Below are 24622 nucleotides of genomic sequence, written 5' to 3'. Positions count from 1 at the left end.
ACCCCTAAAACTAATTATTTTACTATTAAAGTTGTCAAAATTGACATTTATTTTATAGGTTAAATTTAATTGAAACGTCAACTTTTAAGTCTTAAAATTAACTAATATACAGGGTGTAACAAAAGGAAATACGCCATGTGTGATTTATTTATGACATTTTCGAGATTATCTCAATAATTATTGATCGTATCAAAAAATTTTATGAACAATATTTGTACAGAATCCAATTATAAACAACTTTTAATAGCAATATTTTTTAAAATAACACAATTAAAATTTCCCTGTGAACAGTACGGTTTTAAAATTTTTGTTTTTTCAAAAAATGTTTGGAGCAATATATGCTTAAACTGTGATTTGAAATCGATTATTTTAATAAAAAAAATTGATATCTCTACTAGGTGGCGCTGTATACTAATATATATAACATATTTATGACATTTTCGAGATTATCTCAATAATTATTGATCGTATCAAAAAATTTTATAAACAATATTTGTACAAAATCCAATTATAAACAACTTTTAATAACAATATTTTTTAAAATAACACAATTAAAATTTCCCTGTGAATAGTACGTTTTTAAAATTATTAATTTTTCAAAAATTGTTTGGAACAATATATGCTTAAATTGTGATTTAAAATCGATTATTTTAATAAAAAATTTTGATATCTCTACTAGGTGGCGCTGTATACTAATATATATAACATATTTATGACATTTTTGAGATTATCTCAATAATTATTGATCGTATCAAAAAATTTTATAAACAATATTTGTACAGAATCCAATTATAAAAAACTTTTAATAACAATATTTTTTAAAATAACACAATTAAAATTTACGGTTGTGAAGTTAGCCATAGATTCTAGCCATAGATTTAAAAATCGAAAAATGATCGATTTTTGCAACTCGAAACGCAAATTAAAATTCATATTTGAGTTTAGCGGTCTTAGAATAACTCGTATACAAAAATTTACGGGGGGGTGTTTTCATTTAAGGGAGTAAAAAAATCCCAAAGTTGTGAACATTGCGTGCGCGCGTATACTGTTCGACCAAAATCGAAAAATGACTAATTTCTGCAACTCGAAACGCAAATTAAAATTCATATTTGTGTTTAACGGTCTTAGAATAACCGGTATACAAAAATTTAAGGGGGGTGTTTTCATTTAAGGGAGTAAAAAAATCCCAAAGTTGTGAACATTGCGTGCGCGCGTATTCTGTTCGACCAAAATCGAAAAATGACTAATTTCTGCAACTCGAAACGCAAATTAAAATTCATATTTGAGTTTAGCGATCTTAGAACAACCCCTATACAAAAATTTATGGGGGGGTAATTGTAATTAACGTTTTTAAAACATATGCTTCGTTTTTGATTTTTTCTATTAATTCATCCTTAGAGTTGACTTGTGTAAACATAGGGTGTATGTTAGGTGTATGTTCTTTCATGTGGCCCCACACATAAAAATCAAGGGGCGTCAAATCAAGACTCCTTGCAGGCTATGGAATTAGATCTCCTCTCCCAATCCAACCATTAGGAAACATTTCATTTAATGAATTTTCAACATTTTGGGAATAGTGTGCAAGGCATTCATCTGGAAAGCCACATTACATCTGTTTTCTAAAGGTACATGGTCAAGCAGGCCTATTAAATTGTTATGTAAAAATTCATTGTATGCTGCGCTAGTTAAACCATCCGGCAAAAAATAAGGACCAATTAAATTATTTCCAATGAGCCTCATCCACAAGTTTACGCAAAATTTTCTTTGATTGTTCATTTCCCTTGTTAGATGCGGATTTTGAATACGGTGAAAATGATTTAAGAATACAGTTCATTAATGGATGTCCGAGAATTGTTAAGAAAAACTAGTAACTTCCCAACGAAAAGAGTACAACATATACTATCAAAACAAATTTTTTACTTTGGTCGATGCATCAGACTTTGATATTATTGCTCTCAGTGAAACTTGGGTCAAGAAGAGCGTCCTAGACTACGAGATCTTTCCAGACAGGTATGACGTTTTTAGATGTGATCGATCTTTCCATAAGGGTGGAGAGATGTTACTGGCTGTTAATTCCGGAGTTGCTACTTCGAATATCATGATTGCCTCCTGTCCTATTGAATCAATTGACTTGAAAGCTGTACGGATTGACTTTAAAAAGACGAAATCGGCCTTTAACATTGTTGTCTGCTATTTCCCACCTGTTACACCTGGAGGAATGTATGTATAGTTACACCTTCGATTACATTGAATCAATGTTGGATATGTCTTTGGATACCATAGTCATGGGTGATTTTAATATTGAAGTAATAATGACTTTCTGCAATTAAATAATGTAATGAATATCATTGATAGAACTCTTGATTTGATACTTGCTTCCTCAAACTTGAGTTTCAAATTAAACAGTGAGACTTTACATTGGTATGAGAAGATAATTACCAATCGGCATTACTACTTACTATTTCGGTAACGGTGCCTACACATTTGATAGCTCGAGATGTTATCTTATCTGCCTGACATGTACGAGGTACTGCTTAACATCGACTGGACTCATCTATTTACGTTATCATCGGTTGAACAATACTGTAATGTTTTTTATGAAGCATTATACAACGGCCTGGACGCTCACGTACTTAAATCTGAGGGCAAGCATGCAAGCTCGAAATATCCTGTATTGCATTCAATTAACCTAATAAGAATGCTTAGATTAAAAAAACACCACCATAAATTGTATAGAAAAACTCATTGCAGATATCATCGCACAAGTTTATGTCAAATCTCTGAGGGACATAAGAAAAGAACCAAAAAACGTTTGGCGTTTTGTTAACATAAGCAGAAACAATATAAGATCTCCAGGCTCTCTTAAGTGTGTCCGATTTGCCAACAGTAGTTAACTTATTTGTCGATCATTTTGAGGCTATGTACTGTCCTGCATCATTTGGTAACCTACTGGTAACGATCACGCTGTTTATGATACTTATTCTGTCACCTTTGGTATCTCCGAAGTCAGTTACGACGAAGGGTTGAATCTTTCAAAAAATTCAAGACAAAGGCTACAATTGGCCCAGATGAGATTCCTACATTTTTAGTCAACGATTGCGCCCCTACACTCTCACATCCGTTCTTACATATTTTCAACCTAATAATCAAAAACTCTGAATTTCCAAGCGCGCAGGCGATGTTCAGAACTTTGTGATTTTTTTACTCCCTTAGATGAAAACACCCCCCCGTAAATATTTGTATACGGGTTGTTCTAAGACCGCTAAACACAAATATGAATTTTAATTTGCGTTTCGAGTTGCAGAAATTAGTCATTTTTCGATTTTGGTCGAACAGTATACGCGCGCACGCAATGTTCACAACTTTGGGATTTTTTTGCTCCCTTAAATGAAAACACCCCCCCGTAAATTTTTGTATACGGGTTATTCTAAGAGTGCTAAACTCAAATATGAATTTTAATTTGCGTTTCGAGTTGCAAAAATCGGTCATTTTTCGATTTTTAAATCTATGGCTAGAATCTATGGCTAACTTCACAACCGTTTAAAATTTCCCTGTGAACAGTACGTTTTTAAAATTATTAATTTTTAAATAATTGTTTGGAACAATATATGCTTAAATTGTGATTTGAAATCGATTATTTTAATAAAAAATTTTGATATCTCTACTAGGTGGCGCTGTATACTGATATATATAACATATTTATGACATTTTCGAGATTATCTCAATAATTATTGATCGTATCAAAAAATTTTATAAACAATATTTGTACAGAATCCAATTATAAACAACTTTTAATAACAATATTTTTTAAAATAACACAATTAAAATTTCCCTGTGAACAGTACGTTTTTAAAATTATTAATTTTTAAATAATTGTTTGGAACAATATATGCTTAAATTGTGATTTGAAATCGATTATTTTAATAAAAAATTTTGATATCTCTACTAGGTGGCGCTGTATACTGATATATATAACATATTTATGACATTTTCGAGATTATCTCAATAATTATTGATCGTATCAAAAAATTTTATAAACAATATTTGTACAGAATCCAATTATAAACAACTTTTAATAACAATGTTTTTTAAAATAACACAATCAAAATTTCCCTGTGAATAGTACGTTTTTAAAATTATTAATTTTTCAAAAATTGTTTGAAACAATATATGCTTAAATTGTGATTTGAAATCGATTATTTTAATAAAACGTTTTGATATCTCTACTAGGTGGCGCTGTATACTGATATATATAACATATTTATGACATTTTCGAGATTATCTCAATAATTATTGATCGTATCAAAAAATTTTATAAACAATATTTGTACAGAATCCAAATATAAACAACTTTTAATAACAATATTTTTTAAAATAACACAATTAAAATTTCCCTGTGAATAGTACGTTTTTAAAATTATTAATTTTTCAAAAATTGTTTGGAACAATATATGCTTAAATTGTGATTTGAAATCGATTATTTTAATAAAAAATGTTGATATCTCTACTAGGTGGCGCTGTATACTGATATATATATAACATATTTATGATATTTTCGAGATTATCTCAATAATTATTGATTGTATCAAAAAATTTTATAAACAATATTTGTACAAAATCCAATTATAAACAACTTTTATTAACAATATTTTTTAAAATAACACAATTAAAATTTCCCTGTGAACAGTACGTTTTTAAAATTAACTAATATACAGGGTGTAACAAAAGTAAATACGCCATTTGTGATTTAAATGAAAAATGTTTCAAATACAAGTTTCCTGGTTAATTATGAGACATATTCTGGCTAAATTTGTTTATTTGTATTGCTCTTAGTTTCGTTTCTATGGTAACCAACATTGTTGTCTTAACACTTTATCGTCACCCTAATTACTCAAATTAGCAAAGCTCGGGTGAAAAAAATGATAGAAATAGTTTTGTTGATGATCAGTGTTTACTTATTTAAAATTAAACAAAAAGGTACTTCAAGATAATATAAAAAAACATATATATTTCTCAGAAATAGCATTAATTTACTTAAAATTAAATATGTACCTACACACTCGACCATAAACTGTACTACGAGTAAACTCAAAATGAATTACGTAAAGCATACTATGAAAAACAAAATTTTAAAGATGATAACTTACAGCTATTATAGAATGCGTGGTAATCAGACAACATAGTGGTTTTTAATGCCTGGAGATGTTGAAACTCTCATTAAATTGTATGCCTAAAGGTACCTTTTTGTTACCTCTAATTGGGGGAGGCTGCTAGTCCTCAGTGTATCGAAGCTTAAATTCAAGTGTACCATTTGGGTTATAAATAACGTAATTCACGCAAGTCAGTTACAGTAGGATCTCCTGATCTTTTTCCTGGCCTAATAGAAAGTATAGACTGTATGCTGTTAAAATTTCGGAAAAAACTGTACTCTAAATATTTTACTTGATATGGTTCTGGTCGTTAAATTAGTTCTTGTCCAGATTGAAGATGTGGCAGCCGGGTTTCTGCAAAATAGCAAATTATTGTAGAAAATTCATTTGCACCCACCGTTCCTTCTATTTCGCTCCATAAGAAGCAATATCCAGCATGTGTTTTAATATCGAAAATAGTGAAGTTGTGTGCAGCTAACTTTGTTTTATAATACAAGCTTGAGACGATTGGTGATTGATTTTGGGAACAAAAGAACTACCTGCATGTCCATAGTATACACTTTGTTGCCCTCACTGCTTTTATCCTACTCCTATTTCCGGCTTCTTTTTTCTTTTCTTGATGCTTTATGTATTCTTCTTCTCAAATATTATTCGCATTTTTAGCCACACATAAGCCATATTCGTCCTTCTTTCTTTGAAATAGACTCAAATTCATGTCGTTGAAATAGTGGTCAAAATAAGTAGTAGAAAATGGCTCCACGTTCCTTTGATGACACCAATCTTTACTGTAGAGTTCATACAATTGTTGTTTGGACTGCCATTGTGGTTCCAGATATAATTTCTTAGATGTTGATCTACAATAATGCGACTTAATTTTTGGTAGAGTTTTTTCGTAAATAGTCTTCTTTTCGATCTCTGTGTCGTTGAGTTTCACTCAATTTCATATTCAGCTGCACAAAAAGTATCTATTCATTCCAACTCAATTTCCAAAAACTGTCGAATTCTGATTTTCTGTCCTTCTCAGAAAATAAATAACATTTTGAAGTAGGCTTTTTTGCTAAACCTTGATTTTTGGTAGATATTTTGCACGAATATGTCTTTCAGAACTCGCTGTTGCTTTGGAATGCTGTATTCCCATTTCCCATTAACTATCTTTTTTCCTTTATACGAGTCGCCTAGCTCTCTTGTTGTTTTATTCTTCTCCCTCTTCCAGTTGCCTTCTTTAACGTATCTTCTTTTAGTCTTTTTCTTCTTAAAGGCTCTTGGTTTTCCGCATTTTCTTCTTCGCTATGCAAGTCTTCAGTAGATCGATCATATCTGTTCCATAGATCACAATTTCTTCCATAGAAATATCTTCCGATGAGTTAGGCAGTAGACTTTGAACTACAATTGATAATCTGTGTCTTCAATTTGTAACGCCTCTTTGGAATTTTTCTCAGTAACTTCTATGTTTTCGTCTTCCAAAGTATCTTCAGATAAGAAGTATAACTTCACTAGCTTCTACCTCCACATCTTGTAAATTCCTTGCTGTGTTCTGTTGATTAGAATTAGAATTTATCTCTGTTGTACTGTGTTCTTGAACTACAGTATATTCCACATTGTTAGGTAGTTGAGAATCTACGAAAATTCAAGAGCCATGTCTAGAATTTTTCGTGCATGGGAGTTGGCACTTTACAAAAGTAAATAAATTAAAAAAAAAAACAAGCTATAAACTCTTCTGGAGTAATGCTGAAGACTTGGGTCTTCACTCAGGAGATTTTGTCATATTTGCAGCTATACAAGCTATACAAGTTCCGTCCGTATTTTGAAACGCTTAACCGTCAGCTCTTCAGTTATTATCATGGCACTAGGCAGTTGGGTGTGTACGAATCCATGATAATCTTCAAAGGGAGGTCAAGTATGAAACAATTCAATCCCATGAAGCATTATTACAAATGGAAGGATAGTGAGTGCGTGAAATTTTGCTCTCATTTTCATGGAACAGAAGAGACCACCAGTTTCAAGAGAACGAAAATTAATGATTACAATAAAAAGATGGGTTTAGTAGATTATGCCGATCAACTATGAGCCACAGATGACGATACCATATTAAATGAGCTCTTGGCTGTTCAAGAACAACCTCAAAATTCTACAAAAGCAAGTCCTTCCTCAAATTCAATGATTAAAAAAAAACAAATTAATGATTTTATTATTATTGCAATTCTCTCTCTTAAGTCATTTAGGTTTCACGATCGATTTCTATACACCGTGTCTTTTAAGTAACCCCACAAAACAAAGTCCAATGGAGATAAATCAATGTCTGCCAATCCATTTTCCAGGAACACGTACATTTACGTACTGCCACCTGAACACCATAATGCAGAGGTGCTCCATTTTGTTGGAAGATGATATCTTCATCGATTCGACCATATTCTTCTGATAATAAAGTTTCAATCGCAGACATTATTTCATTTTGCAGTAGACTTAAATGACTTTCTGCATTAAGGGTAGTATTTATAAAAAAGGCCCTATAACCTGTCCACGAAAAATGCTAGCCCAAACATTTATTTTGTATACTAGCTATATTCCATACTTTTTGATGACAAACCTCTTCATCATCTCCAAGAATTTAGATTCCACAACAGTTTAGACAAGCAATTTTCGACAAAATTCATAGCTTATCTCATCCCGGAATACGTTCCACCATTCATGTAATCTAAACTAGATTATTTTGGCCACACATGTCAAAGCAAATTAATATTTGGACCAATGCCTGCTTAAAATGTCAACATGCAAAGATCCAAAAACATACAAAATCGACAATCATCAACATCAAAATACCTAAAATTAGATTTGATCATATACATATCGACTCACTCCGTCCCTAGGTTGTACTTATAGTTATCGAACGCTTCACTCGATGGCCAGAAGCTTTTTTAGGATTAAGAACGACTCTAAAGGAAGATCTAGGTTGCTCCTCAGCAGAACTGCTTTACGGATAACCATTAAGATTTCCTTGAGAGTTCTTCTTACCTACTAATCCATCTATAAAATATGAGTCTTTCCTCTCCAGTTTAAGAGACACTTTTTCCAAATTAAAGCCTATCAATACGTCTTGTCAGTCTATTTAAGACTTGCATAAATCAAATTTCGTTTTATTGTCATTATTTTGTTTTTGCTCATCCTTCTCAGCTGTCCATGCCACTTAAGTTGTTTTTTCTCTTTGGAATCTTGCTATACTTGTGCTCTAATACTTTTGTTTCACCACGTCTCGTTTTTCCTGCTACCCAACGTAGGTACTTCATTTCTGACTCAGTTTTTGTATTTATTAGTTGATCTTAGTCTCCTAATATCAATGTTATCTTGTAACTTCTTGCCTGTTTACATTTTCTACAAGTAAATATACCTGTATAAGTCCTACTTTCTCTTTCAGTTGTAGTTACAGTGTTATGATTCTTGAGTTTGTGGGTTCTCATCACTGTTACCCTTGTTTCTAGTGCTTCGTTTAGGATTATGCCAACTTCTACTGTTGCTGAGAATCTTAATGCATATCCCTTATCTAAATGTTTTGTTAAACTTTATATTTTTCCATCTCATCCACTTCTTTCCCAGTTAAGGTTGTGATATTCAATGTTCTAAATTCCGTTCATTTGATTTCTCTAAATCAATACTATCTACAGTGTGTTAATTAATTATCGTACTCGACGTCATCATTGCAAGTATGCAACCAATATCACAGTATTGGTATTGCAATACGCAAATCGTGATATTGGTTGCATACCTGCAATGACTCCATTTATTCTAGTTTGTGAAAAACAGAGTTTGGGTCAAATGTTAGGCTCATAATGACTGAGTTTCTTGTTGTTCTTATTTATTATAAATTCTTTTGAGAACTTGGAGCTGGTGCTATGTAGGATCTACCTAAAATAGACCAATTCAACTCAACCCAACCCCATCATGTTTGTACTCGTTGTAAAAGATTTTCCATGGAGATGGTTATTTTAATTTTAATATTTGAAGTAAAATTGCAATTGACAACGTCAAAAATGAAACGATATCATTTACTCATTTTACTTTATTATCTTTTTATTCTTTCAAAAAAAACTTACCAAGAAGGAGAAACAACAATAAGCAATGTCGAAGATTCAGATTCCCATTTACAACAACAATCAACAACCGAAGATGAGCCAGAACCGCAATCAAAATCATCAAACGAAGTAACTCTAATTCATTTTGGAAATATGAGATTGATTTTTGATGACCTCAAATTACCGAAAGACCAAGAAGGTACTTTGACGCGTTTACACGATTTTTTGGAAACCGAGCGATCGTTGAAAAAGAACGTTTATCTTTTCAACGTTGGTAACTCAAACGTTGAAACGTTTCTACATAAAGCTTTAAGTTTTCACATATTATCTCAAATAATGAATCTTTTAAAACCGGATGCGACGACAGTCGGGGCAAAATCTTTTATGGGGGCCCACGAAGAAATTTTCGAGTTTATCAAAAAATCGAATCAAACTTTTTTGAGTTGCAACACAAATAATTTAACAAATTTTTTACCATACAAAATTATACAATTAAAACACGACAACGACGTTAATTTAGTTGTAATCGGGTACATTTCCATGATTATTAACGATTTAAAAATACCAATACTCGCGAGTGATCCAATAAAATCGATTAAAGATACATTAAAAAAAATTGATAAAGAAAAAAAGATTAAAAATAAAATAATCATCATTTTGGGGTGGTCGCACGACGACCTCGAAGAGAAAATGGCCAAAGAAATCCCAGAAATCGATTTAATAATCGGCGAAACATCGGTGGTCGAAAAATATCCAATCGAAATTAAACAAAAATCGAAATCGACGTTTATTTTGAAGACTTTTAAAAAATATTTGGGAGTTTTTAATTTCACGATAAATAACGAAGGTAAAATTGCAACATTTAAAAGTGGTTTAACAAACATGACGTTTCATAACGAAAATAGTAAGAAATTAAGTCAAATGTTAAAAGTTTTTAAGCCGGTTATGGACAAATACGATGGGGAAATCATTGCAAAAGCAAGAGTTAATTTCAATCCGCAGTGTAAACGATATGAGTGCAATTTGGGTAATTTAATAACGGATGCTTTTGTTGAATATAAAGCTTCAATTTACAAAGGACCTTATTGGACTGATACCGCAATAGCTATTGTGAATGCTGGATCAATTATGGAAGGTATAAATTTAGATATGAAAAATGGTGAAATCACGCGAGCTGATATTATGGAAGTTTTACCAAGAAAGGAATATTTAGTGACTTTAACAATAACGGGAGAAAATTTATATAACATTCTCGAGCAAGGTATGAAAAATTGGGAAACTCAGGACGACAAGGGTTCTTTTTTGCAAATATCCGGCTTGCATATAATTTGTAATAAAACGATGCCACCCGGAAATCGAATTCAATTTATTCGAGCTCGTTGCGCTAAATGCGTGGTGCCCTCTTATGACCCCGTCGACCCCAAAGCCGAGTACAACATCGTAACGAACGAATTTTTAGCCAAAGGTGGTGATGATTACAAATTGTTAAAAGAAGGTAAAAATCACGTTTACGAATCGATAACGGATGTTGACGCCGTGATGCAATATATACAAGAACATAGAGTTATCACGACAGAAGTTAATGAGCGAATAGGATCGATCGTTTTATTAGAAGGAAATTTTTATCGCCCGAATTGTTATGTTGTTATGATTTTATGTGTCATCATTTACTTCATTTAAAGAGAAATAAAATTATTTTGTAATTCGAATCTGTAGAAATTTCTGAAAATAAAAGTCTAAATTTGGAATTTGGCAAAGACTTAAGCAAAATTAAGTGATTATCGCAAAGATTATATTATTTATCAACACCGTTTTGAGTTGTATGTAGTATGTATGTAGTTTCACGTGGGGGTGAGTTACTCACAGCACTTAGGCCCCAGCGGACCCTTTGTACGTCCCCACAGTTTACTGTTCATTCAAGGGTCAGAAAACAAGCTCAATCTTTTCATGAACGTTAATATAGAACAGAAAGGTATGTTCCTTATATCCGAAATTTGGAGCCATGGTACTCCGAAAATAGATTCCCTTAAGTACACGAGGTTTGGACAGTCACAAACAGTATGACTTACCGTCTCGTCTTCCATTTCACACCCTCTACAGAGGGGTGTATTTGTTAGAATAATTTAGTTGATAATTATTTTGATCAACGTTTATTTTATAATAAGTATTTAGATCACTTTACCTGTTGATAATTTATATGTTGTAAGCATAGTGATATAAAAAAGTTGTTGTTTACGATTTTGTCATATACAAGATGTACAAGATTCTGCTTTAAAATTGGCAAAAATAAAATTCCCGCAAAAGCCATAAAGTTCGTTTAATTATTCAAGAAAGTCCATCAGGTTATGGGCCCAGATCGCGGGTTATAAAGATTGAAATATTTATATAGTATAATATATAATAAGGAGATATAACAGAAAGATTTCAAGATGGAAAGCGGAAAGCATATGGGTCAAATAAAGCTAGGCATATATTAAGATTAGCTGTCCCTCTTAAAAATCGATGAATTTTTTTTTAATCGGTAGGAAATGACTCAAAAGATGTGTTAATGATAAAAAAAAAGTGCGGAAAAGTGTAGTACTTACCGAAAAATCACTTTAAAGTTGCGATTTGACGTTTCTTTTTGGAAGTTAAAAGCAATGTTAAAATTGAATTTTCGTATTAAATTCTAACCTGAAATTGTTTAATTTATACCCACGCACAAAATAAAAAGTTATTTTCACTAAACTTGTTGAGATTACAACATATTTTCGGATGAAAACCTTGTTTCTTAGGCTATCGATGCAGAACGACAATTAAATGGCGTTAGATAGAATTGTTTCTACCAAATGTGTATTAATAGACTTTGTGTTAATGGATTGTGTATTAATTGATCTGTCAAATGACTGAAAGCTCTTTACAATCTTTATGTTGTAAATATAAATGATAAATAAGTATAGTAGCTTATTTAATAGTAGGTTAGTTAAATTAAAATAGTTATTAAAAAAGACATGGTTACAAAATAAAAATAAATAAATGGCCCGTGTGACGATAGCAACAAACTGTGTATTTAACCAAATGACAATTACAACTGACAACACAAGCAATGTTAACCATGTATTTTCTCGTATTAAATCCTAACCTCAAATTGTTTAATTTATACCCACGCACTAAATAAAAAGTTATTTTCACTAAACTTGTTGGGATTACAACATAATTATTCATAATGACACCTATGTGAAGTTAGCCCCCAATTAAACAGAATTTTACATGTATAGTATTTTAATTATAACATGAGAACCAGTGAACCGATTTCGATAAACAATGTCTCATTCGAAAGCTTAATCCTTGGCCAATACGAAAGTGGAAATTCCCGATTGACGATGTGACGATAGCAACAAACCTTCCAACAACAAATTTTTATCCGCAATTTCCTATCTATTTCTTAGCTGATATCTTTCTTATTATTAGATATAGCAGAACACTAAATGCACCATATGAAAGCTTGATTCTTTCTTTACGAAATCGTCGGTCCTCGTTTGCCGATATGTTAATATTAAAATCAATAAGAGATGAAGAACACCGCTCTGTACGTAAAATTGCTTAATATTACCAAACTTCAAGCCCTTGTTTGTTGTTATCAAATCGAATTTTAAAAAACTGTGTTCACAATCAGAAAGAACGCTCCTTCAAATATCTTAATCCGGGTTTTTGTCGGTCAATATCTATTAGCATCATGGTTAAATCACCTTTAATATACATCTCTATATACAGAAACATTTAATTGCTCTACCTTTAAACAACTTTCTTATTTGATATGAGGAAAACTATAGAAGTATATCATGAAGTTATAGACTTACACAAGGACGTTTTTGGTCAAAAAATTGTAGATAAGATAGATCTATACTTCTATAGTTTTTTCCCTATCAAATAAGAAAGTTGTTTAAAGGAATAGTAATTAAGCGTTTTTGCGTGTAGGGATGTATATTAAGGGCGATTTAAGCATGACGCCGATAGACATTTACCAACGAAAACCCGGGTTAAGATAGTTTAAAGAGCGCTCTTTCCGAGTGTGATAATAGTTTTTTAAAATTCGGTTTGATAACAATTGCACAAAGGCTTGAAGTTTGGTAATTTTAAGCTATTTAATCTAAGTACAGAGCCACCGCTTTGTAGTTTAAGTACAGATTGATCCTAGTATTAACTATCGACAGACAAAGACCGGTTTTAGATAGAGAAAGAATCTCTAATTATTATCTCGAATTATCTTTAATAATAAGAAAGATATCAGCTAAGAAAGTAGATAAAAAATTACGGATACAAGTTTGTTGCTATCGGACAAATGTGGAGGAGGCTGAAAACTAGAAACATAAAACTAAAGAAAATTCCAATATTTTTAAGCACCACATAAAGACTGAACATAATATAAATTATGGAGGAGTTGAGCTTTTTCATTCGTGTAACAAATTATAAAAATAATAATAACTATCTACTTATGAATGAACAAGTTCAACTTTCCCATATGGGTTTATACCCATCTTCGTATAATTTTACAATATACATGTTGCTTAAAAATCGTCAATCTTGTAATTATCGATGTAATATCGCCCAAATAAGAATTTTGTGTAGAAATTAGATTTTGAGTTAGGTTAATTTACGTTTAAACTAGCGAACATTTCCCAAATGTCAGATTAGATATGGAGAAGGGTGTGGGTCAAATATAAACACCAGCTATAAAAATAAGAATAACTATTTATAGGAACTCAATCTGTTTTTACAATTGATGACTATTGTTTATTCTGTTCTTAAGGTGGTCCCACACGACTGGTGTAATTGGCAAGTACGCAAGTAGGCAAATATTTGTGTAAACATTGGATGGATACTCATTTGCGATTTCCTCGAGGTCCCGTTGCTCAGCTGGCTTCATAGGGTCATACTTACATAATCGCAGCTATTCGATAAAATTCCGCCGCCTTATCAAGCTTCTTCGCTGTGCACGATTTGTGGAAAATATATCTGGCAAGATTCCCTGGGAGATGACTTTTAGTACGGCCAGATGTTGACATATGTACTACCCTTCGCATGACGCCAGGTGGATTCGATGGATTTGTAACTTAAAATATGCAAAAAAGTTGCCTTTTCGAAACGATACAACCTTACAGCACCTTCCATCTTTTTTGTTTCCGAGTGGAAACGTGCCCATTACACACCCACAAGTACCCATCAATTGCATTTCTACCTTAATCTTTTGAATTTCTCCAAAATAAGGTTTATTATTCTTCTCTTTCAGATTTGACCAAAGGATTTGACGAATATTTCACCCTACGTTATGACCTTTTGATGTTAAAACTTTGTAACTACTAATGCCCGACTCGAAATCTCTCGCGGGGTAATTTCAATGGTTGTACGTACATAATTAGTAAATTTTGAAATCGGGCATTTCCACCTTCGCATTCATTGCAGATCATACTTTCGACCGAGATTTTGATGACTAAAATTGGTCAATTAGTTACGGAGATAATTGATGTGTTTAATTAATTCGTTTGTTGTGTTTTAATCAAAATCCTTAAATATTTCGAATCGGGCATTTCGACAATAGCATTCAGCCAGACACAAACTTTCGATTGAGATATAAAACATTAAAATCCGTCAAACTGTTCTCTAATTATAGTCGATTTAGTTTAAATTAATTTTTTAGCACGAGCGTTCACACGTGCATAAACAACGAGCCGAAGACGGTGTCATTCCGAGGGCTGTATAAACTTAGCAGGAGAGAATTGAAATCGAGCATTTTGTAATTTCCATAGAAGACACTATGACGAATCGAGTGACGTATAGATCTTGATCATCGGGTACATTGTTTACGAGTTATCACCACTTAAAGAAGGTCAATTTTGTGTTATTTTCGTGTATCTTCGCATTATTTTGGCGTTTTATCGAAATTCGAAAGAGTTTTCAAATCGGGCATTTCCACTTTCGTATTGGCCAAGGATGAAGCTTTCAAATGAGACATTGTTTATCGAAATCGGTTCACTGGTTCTCATGTTATAATCAAAATACTATACATGTAAAATGCTATTTAATTGGGCGCTAACTTCACATAGGTGTCATTATGAATAATTATGTTGTAATCTCAACGAGTTTAGTGAAAATAACTTTTTATTTTGTGCGTAGGTATAAATTAAACAATTTCGGGTTAGGATTTAATACGAAAATACATGGTTAACATTGCTTATGTTGTCAGTTGTAATTGTCATTTGGTTAAATGCACAGTTTGTTGCCATCGTCACACGGGTTATTTTTTTATTATTATTTTGTAACCATGTACACGTCTTGTTTAATATTAATTTTTAATTAATTAACTATTTTAACTTATGTAAGGTACTATTAAATAAGCTATTATACTTATTTATCATTTATATTTACAATATAAAGATATTTCAGTCGTTTGACAGATCAATTGATACACAATCTATTAACATAAAGTCTATTAACACACATTTGGTAGAAACAATTCTATCTAACGACAGGTAATTGTCGTTTGCATTGATAGCCTAAGAAATAAGGTTTTCATCCGTAAATATGTTGTAATCTCAACAAGTTTAGTGAAAATAACTTTTTATTTTGTGCGTGGGTATAAATTAAACAATTTCAGGTTAGGATTTAATACGAAAATGCATATTTAACATTGCTTTGAACTTCCAAAAAGAAACGTCAAATCGCAACTTTAAAGTGATTTTTCGGTAAGTACTACACTTTTCCGCACTTTTTTTTTATCATTAACAAATCTTTTGAGTCATTTCCTACCGATTAAAAAAAAAATCATCGATTTTTAAGAGGGACAGGTATTCTTTAATTATTCCTAAAGCTATTATCTAACAACAATTATCAGACATGGAAATTTCGAGTTGAGATGTTGTTAATTCGGGAAAATCTTTGGGAAGTTGTGACAAATGAACCACCAACTCCAAAAGAAGACATGTGGGACCTTACAGATAAAAAGGCTCGAGCAACAATTGGATTATTAGTGGATGATACCCAACTGAAGCTTATAAAAGGAAAACCAACGGCGAAAGAAATGTGGTTGTCATTAAAAAACTTCCATGAAAAGTCTACATTAGGAGTGACAACCAGACTACTCAAAAAGTTATGTAAAAGGGAACTCTCAGAAGGTGGTGACATGGAGATTCACATAAGGGAAATGGAGGAACTATTGGAGCAATTAACAACTGCTGGACATATTTTTCCTGAAGAAATGATTGTTATATTTTATTTACAAAGTTTGCCAGCTAGTTATGATCATCTTATAATTGCATTAGAAAGCAGAACGGACACGTTGACAGCGGAATTTGTGAAACAAAGACTTCTGGAGGAGTATGAAAAACGAAAAAATCGGGACGTCGACGAAACTTCAAAGGCCATGAAGACACTGCAGTATTCTAGAGGTATAGAGAAGAAAAATATTGAATGTTTCTTTTGCAAGAAAAAAGGACACATGAAGAAAGATTGTCGAAAGTATATAACTTGGTTGAAGAAACACAAAGCCAAGATAGCAGAAGACAAGAAAGAAAATTCAGACAATGAAAAGGAAGAGTATTTGAGTTATATAGCGAAGGAAAATACCATAATTCATCATTGCAATAAATCCAACACTATAACAGGACAGCGAGACGACCAAATGTGGTACATAGATTCTGGAGCAACGGCCCACATGTGTAACAATCCAGAATTATTAGAACATATTAATAAAAACGGTGCCACAGTAGTTAGTGTAGCAGACGGTCGTAAGTTAAATGTCAGGGGTACAGGTACGTGCGTTATTAGAAGCTAATGATAATAGTAATATGGTTATAAAGTTAAACAATGTTTTATATGTACCGAATTTAGATAGCAATTTAATTTCAGTTAGTAATCTAGTAAGTAAAGGGTTAGAAGTTATATTTAATGAAAAGGGAGGTTTTGTTAAATGTAAGGATAATATAATAATGAAATTTAATAAGTTAGGTAAACTATTTGTGTTAGATTTTGGTGAAAAAACATATAAAATATCATTGCCAATAATTAAAAGATGCGTACATGAATGGCATAAGGTTTTAGCCCACCGAAATTTAACTGATATAAAGAAATTACAGGTATTATATCCTGAAAAGATTAATATTACAAATTGTAACTGTTCAGATTTATGTGAAGAATGTTTAAGAGCAAAGATGACGCGACAGTTATTTATTAAAAGTAATAAAACCGAAAAAACAAATCCGATAGATTTACTTCATTTAGACGTTTGTGGTCCAATAGAAGTTGTAACGAATCAAGGTTATAAATACATACTCAGTTTAATTGATGATTGTACAGACTATACAACTGTTTACTTAATAAAGGAAAAGAGTGATGTAGCAAACATAATTAAAGAACATATTAGTATGTTGGAAAATATATTTAACAGAAAACCAAAAATAATACGAAGTGATAGAGGCGGAGAATATATGTCTAAAGATCTGAAACATTATTTTAGACAAAAAGGAATTTTACATCAGACATCTTGTCCTCGAACACCTCAACAGAACGGTAAAGCAGAAAGAAAGAATAGAACCTTAATGGAAGCTGTTAGATGCTTACTTATTCAATCAAAGTTAGATAAGTGTTATTGGGGTGAAGCAGTTAAAACTGCTTGTTATATTTTGAACAGAATAATTTCAAATAATAATAAAACACCGTATGAACAGTGGTATAATCAAATGCCAACATATAATGATATGATTTCATTCGGAAGTACAGTTTATTATTATAATGATCATTTAGACAGACGAAAACTTGATGATAGAGGAGAAAAAGGTATATTTACTGGATATGAAGAGAACACAAAGGGTTACAGAATACTTGTTAATAACAGAAATGTAAAGATTACGAGAAATATAATTTTAGCCGACGAAAAATGTAATAAACCAAAGATAACCATTGAAAAACCTTGTAATGAAAAGAATATAATTATGATAAATCTGGAAAATAATGAAGATCTACAAGAACCATTTCGAATTCAAAAAAATTTGAATGAAGAGGTACAAGAAGAAAAACAACAAACCGAAGAGGAACATAGATACCCAACAAGGAAAAATAGAGGTATTCCACCTAAGAGATTTATTGAAAGTGTAAAGTATGCAGAAAATATATTCGAAGATGATCCAAAAACCTACGAAGAAGCGATAAATTCAAAGGATAAAGATAAATGGGTACAGGCTATGAATGAGGAATTGGCAGCTTTTCAGAAAAATAACACATGAATTTTAATGGAATTGCTATTGGTACAAAATGAGTGTATAAACGTAAAACTAACGAAAGTGGAGTTAAAGAACGTTTCAGAGCACGATTAGTAGCACAAGGTTGTTCACAAAAATACGGAATTGATTATGATGAAGTATTTGCACCCGTAACTAGATCAATTACTGTAAAAACGCTTCTTGAATTAGCTAGTAAAAAGAATTTACAGGTAAGACATTATGACGTTGAAACAGCATATTTAAATGGAGACTTAAAACACGAAGTATATTTAAAACCACCGCTTGGTTTAAATACCACTAAAGTTTGCAAATTGTTAAAAAATTTGTACGGATTAAAACAAGGTGCTAACGAATGGTTTAAAAAATTACAGAAAATTTTGATTGAAAATAATTTTAAACAAAGCGAAAATGATCATTGTTTATATTTTAAAGAAGTTAATGAAGATATGTTATACTTAGCTATCTATGTAGATGATATATGTTGTGTAGCAAAATTTGATAAAACTTTTGATAATATGGAGCGAGCACTAAATAATTATTTCAAAATTAAATTGTTGGGAGAAATTACAGAATTTCTAGGTGTTCAAATAGAAAGAGATGGTCAGCATTTTCAACTACACCAAAGAAAATATATATCAAGAAAATTAAAAGAATTTGGCTTAGAAGACGCTAAGAATAGTGATATACCAATGAACACAGGAAAAAAAAAAAGATGATTTAACCGGAAGCGAAAAATTTGACGAAAAACAGTACAGAAGTGCAATTGGAGCTTTACTGTATATGGCAAATAATACTCGACCAGATATTTCGGCTTCAGTACCTATTTTAGCACAGAAAGTGACGAATCCAATGAAAAGGGATTGGATAGAAGTGCAACGAGTATTTAGATATTTGAAAAATACCATTGATTTAAAATTACAAATAAAATCAAGCCCAGATCAATCAACGGATCACCTAATTGCATATGTGGATGCAGATTGGGGATCGAATTTAATTGATAGGAAATCAAATAGTGGATATTGTGTATTCTTAAATGGCAATTTAATGACTTGGAGCAGCACAAAACAAAAATGCGTAAGCTTATCGTCTACTGAGGCGGAATATGTTGCGCTAACTGAATTAACTACAGAGCTTGAATGGTACACGAGATTATTATCAGAAATAGGCATTAATGTAACACCGATAATCTTCGAGGATAATCAAAGTTGCATAAAACTTACCAAAAATGACCAGTTAAAGAAAAGAACTAAGCACATAGATACGAAATACCATTATATAAGGGATTTAGTAAATAAAAATAAAATAAATATAAAATATTTACCTACTGAAGATATGATAGCTGATATACTGACTAAACCGTTAGATAAAATAAAACTTAGGAAGTTTAGGAAAGGTTTAGGATTAATTTAATTAGAATATTCATTATAAACGTTGAGGGAGGGTGTTAGAATAATTTAGTTGATAATTATTTTGATCAACATTTATTTTATAATAAGTATTTAGATCACTTTACCTGTTGATAATTTATATGTTGTAAGCATAGTGATATAAAAAAGTTGTTGTTTACGATTTTGTCATATACAAGATGTACAAGATTCTGCTTTAAAATTGGCAAAAATAAAATTCCCGCAAAAGCCATAAAGTTCGTTTAATTATTCAAGAAAGTTCATCAGTATTCTCCAGCTTCATGTAAAACATGTGCTTACGTAACCTGCAGTATCCGGTCAGGAAGTGGGTAAGAAGCCTCAAGTCACTTTTCGATTTTCCCAGAAACTGAGTAGATGTCTTCCGGTCAGGGTAGAGCAGAGTTTTCTTAGCAAAGGCACCTACTGCCGTCCCATCCCATCTATCGCAAAAAGCTCGATGGGAGATGGAGTTTATCAGTTTTGATGCTGTATTAACAGCTAGTGGTACAAACGGTTCAGGGGAGATCGGTGACTTGTTAGCCGCCCGTTTCATCATGTCCTTTAATTCCGATGTGTCCTTTTCGCCATTTTATTGTGACGTTGTTGTATACGTTTGTCTCTTCGAGTGATTGCCGACAGGACTTCACCAACGATGATGCAGTATGATGCCTGCCAACCGCCAACATAGCCTGTCTGCTATCAGTACAGATTACAACGTTTCTGCCGACTTTTTTGGAGTCGATAATCGCATCGGCTGCTATATTTATAGCAATTAATTCGGCTTGAACAGTCGTGCAATACGATCCTAACGAAGTGGAAAGGTGCAGCTGGAGATCGTGCGAGAAGATTCCCGCTCCGGAACCTCCAGCCTTCTTTGATCCATCAGTGTAGATGGTCAGCGTTTTGCCCGAGCTTGAGTTGCTCTGGGGTATCGTTTGAATGCTAAAGTGTGGCTTGCCGAAGAAAGTAGATGCGAGCTTTAAGGAGGGGTTGTTTACTAACAGCCTCACTCCAGAGCTTGCTCCGGACTATTCCCATTTTAACAACCTGCTTTTCATTTACTGATCGCAACCGAAGCAATACCATCACGGCCACCTCCCTGATAAAAATATCTAGGGGCAGCACGTTTAACATAGTCTCCATTGCAATCGTAGGTATAGATCTCATAGCGCCTGTGATTCCAGTCGTTGCAATTGATGCAGCAATGTAGCTTTATATGCATGTTTTAGTGCTGAGCACCAGACTATGGCTCCGTGAGCTACCATGGGTCTTATCACAGAAGTGTAGATCCACATTGTAACTTTCGGATTTAATCCCCAAGTATTCCCAATAGCCCTTCGGCACTGGGTCAGTACAATCGTTGCTTTTTTGATTTTGCAACTAATGTGTGATGTCCAAGTTAGTCCTTTGCCCAAGATAACACACAGATATTTCACCTCTGGAGCAATGGTTAATGGATTATTGCAGAAATTGGGTGGCGTTAAGCGTCACAGTTTCTTCTGTTTAGTGAAGAGAACAGTCTCTGTCTTTTTAGGATTGACAGAGAGGGTATGTTCTTCACACCATCGTTCAACGAGTTTAAGTGCCTGCTGCATTCTGTAACAAAGAAAATTGTCAGGTTTACCTCTTAACAAAATAGCCACGTCGTCTGCGTAACCAACTGTGAAGAGATATTTATTATTTAACTCACGAATGAGATCATCAACTATTAAGCACCAGAGAAGCGGTGAGAGTACCCCACCTTGTGGGCAACCCTTAACCACAGCTCTCTGTACTGTGTGTCCTTTCGCCTTAGTCTGAACAAGTCTGCTTGCTAGCATTGTTTTAATCCAGCCCGCGATAACCGATGGCACTCTTCGAGATTCCAGTGCCAGGTTAATGCTACTAAAGGTGGTTTTGTCAAACGCTCCCTCTATGTCAAGGAAAGTTCCCAGAATGGACTCTTTCCACTACCATGTGTAGGGCGCTATCCACAGATTTACCTTTGATATATGCATGTTGGTTGAAATGCAAAGGAAACGCTTTAAGTACATTCTCTCTAATGTAATGTTCACATAGTCTTTCAAGCGTCTTTAAAAGAAATGATGAGAGACTAATTGGTCGAAAGGCTTTATTCCATTCTTTGGTATAAAGGTTACTGTAACCTTCCTCCAGCTGATGGGAACGTAGTTAAAGGCTAAGCAGGCCTTAAAAACTCTCATCAAGTGTATTTTCATATCCTCTAGACTCCATTGAAGAAGAGCAGGAAATATACCGTCGGGTCCGGGTGTTTTGAAGGGCTCAAAACTGCCGACGGCCCACTCTACCAACTCATTCCTTACAACCTGGTTAGCTATCTGCCAGTCCTGGCTGCTAGGAGAGTTGTTAAATTCCACTTGGTGTAGAAGCATTGAAAAATCTTGCAAAGAACCTGGAAAATGAACATCCATTAATAAATGCAACGATTCTTCTGAATCCTTGGCAAAACTGCCATCAGACTTTTTTAGAATGTCATGACTTATGTCATGACTGTGCTTTTGGCCGCGAGATAGTATTTTGTTTAGGCGTGAGGCCTTACGTTGCACACTGGGCTGAATACCGATTCTAGCTGGACAAAATTATTTTATGGGTAAATATCCGGGTAAATATGTATTATTGAACAGTGTACAAACTTTACTTTAAGTGCGTTTTGCATCACCTGCATCGTACCCATACATTATTAATATTTGGATTCTTTGTCGTTCGCTTAATTGCGCCATATTTGTTTAAACTGTCAATTTTTTTACATTTAAAGCTGTCAACGGCGTTATTTCGGCGCCTACTTTGATTGTAATTTGCTGATTTAAGACTCAAAAAACGCATTTTTTCTCAAAACCATATGATTTGATATGTTCATCGCGTAGAGGGATGTATGCTCTATTCAAATGTGCAAAAAAACATATGCATCCCATTTAAAATAACAATGTTGGTTGCCATAGCAACGAAACAAAGAACAATGTAAACAAGCAAGTATTGCCAAAAAATGCGCCCCAACTAATAAAGAATTTTTTATTTGAAACATTTTTCTTTAAAACCACAAATGGCGAAGTTATTGCCTATATTTCAGACATTTGACACACCTTGTATAAAGTGATATATGTTTAACCAGCGAGCCATTGTAACACTGATGTTAGAACGGTTATTACTCTACATTTAGTAATAATTAAGTTTTTTACAGTGTCTTATTTGCGTATACTGCGACGTACCATTTCTGGTAGCATGCAATTTTTATAGAATGATACCAATTTTGGCAACATAACATCTCGCCACAATTTCACATCGCGTTCGATGACTTCAACAAATAGAGGTTCTTTAACGTTGATGTACACGATGAAATAACAGCGATCCTTTTTACAAACATTTAATTGACCCTGTATCTAAAGTAGAGTGCGGAAATTCGCGGTTTAGTAGGATGCGGTTATTTCGAAAACGACATGGCGGATTTCAACGCGGTTGAAACAGAAATAAACTATTCGGGGAGAGGAGGGTTCCGTCCAATCGAAACAGACGGTGCGTCCTAGACAGTACGTCGCGCCTTTATCTTACCTACATAAAGAAATAAGGCGCGACGTCCTGTATGGGACGCATCATCTGTTCCGATTGGACGGAACCCCCGTCATCCCGCAGAGCTTATTTCTGTTACTCATTAATTTGTAATTCCATTAAATCGCTCTTAAAAAATTAGGGAGCTTTAATTTTGAAAAACTGATAACGGAATCCTACAACCGACATTATTTGATATATTTTGGTCAAATCGGTCGCGAAGATATCGATCTCAAAGTGAGGGGCCTTAACTTTTTGCACTGATAGTAGTAGTGGGAAGAATCGCTTCCAAATGCGAATTTTATTTATTTCCTCAAATCTGGCTTGGCGCGACATCTGTGAACGACAAGATTCCTAGTCAAACCGATCTCGAGTTTTAGAGGTCATCTCACGAACGTTCAACGTTTCACGTGGTCTTAACAAGGGCTAGAATAGCTTAAAAAAATATATGAAGGAAAAACTAGATGTTTTAGTTCTCAGAACAGAATTTTGAGGTTTTACACATATCTTTTAGAGAAAAATTAGTATAAAATAAAATAGAAAGAAAATAAATGCTAATTTAGTTTCTAGTAAAAAGAAGAACTATTCATTTTATTGTGTTTTAAGACATCTTCCTTTACACTAGTCATGGATTACTTAGTGTTAACAAAAACCTCGTTGAGACTTTTGTAATCTGCAAAAATTAGTCCGAATATCATGCTTGCCTTTCGTGTCATAATGATGAAAATTAGAAGAGATATCATTGGAGTGTTTATTCTTATTGGCATATAAAATTGCTTCAAATATAAATTCTGATGGAATAGTTAAAATGTTTTGCAGTTCTCCGTAAAACCGACCCCACCAAGCACACGGATAACTCTACGCTGGAGCTTGAAAATATGACTACTAGCTGGAGTATTTCCCCATGCCAATATATAATATGTCAATAGCGAGTGGACTAAAGCATAGTATGCCATTCTCGCAGTTTCAGGAGGAACCGTATCAACTACACGTTTCAGTGCGTAAATGTTTCGGCTCACCCTGGCCACTACAGCTTGAGCATGCTCGTCAAAACTTAATTTTGGAGCAGTTACAATTACGCCTAAAAACTTAGTGCCGCTGGGATTCTGAGGGGGAAGATCTCTAAGGCCAAGTGACATATGTACCGTTTTAGAGTTATTAAGAGAAAGTTCATTTGCCACAGT

At 33.2% G+C, this 24622-nt stretch overlaps 1 protein-coding gene and 1 long non-coding RNA gene across 2 annotated transcripts in view; both read left to right on the top strand.

Moving 5' to 3' along the window:
- Positions 1-24622, top strand: part of LOC139429878 (uncharacterized) — a 143055-nt gene that overhangs the window by 267 nt on the left and 118166 nt on the right. The window lies entirely within an intron of this gene.
- On the top strand, positions 9165-10926 carry LOC111421672 (snake venom 5'-nucleotidase-like). The gene has a single exon (XM_023054851.2). It carries the CDS (start codon positions 9176-9178, stop codon positions 10895-10897), a length of 1722 nt encoding a protein of 573 aa, XP_022910619.2. The 5' UTR covers positions 9165-9175; the 3' UTR covers positions 10898-10926.

Source organism: Onthophagus taurus, chromosome 5 (assembly GCF_036711975.1).
Source record: "Onthophagus taurus isolate NC chromosome 5, IU_Otau_3.0, whole genome shotgun sequence".
Lineage (NCBI taxonomy): Eukaryota > Metazoa > Arthropoda > Insecta > Coleoptera > Scarabaeidae > Onthophagus > Onthophagus taurus.
The sequence above is the reverse complement of the archived record's forward strand: the minus strand, read 5'-3'. Positions and strand labels throughout refer to the sequence as shown.

What these genes read in the sequence shown, in the direction of transcription:
- LOC111421672 (XM_023054851.2), top strand. Translation starts at nt 9,176, where the DNA reads ATGAAACGATATCATTTACTCATTTTACTTTATTATCTTTTTATTCTT.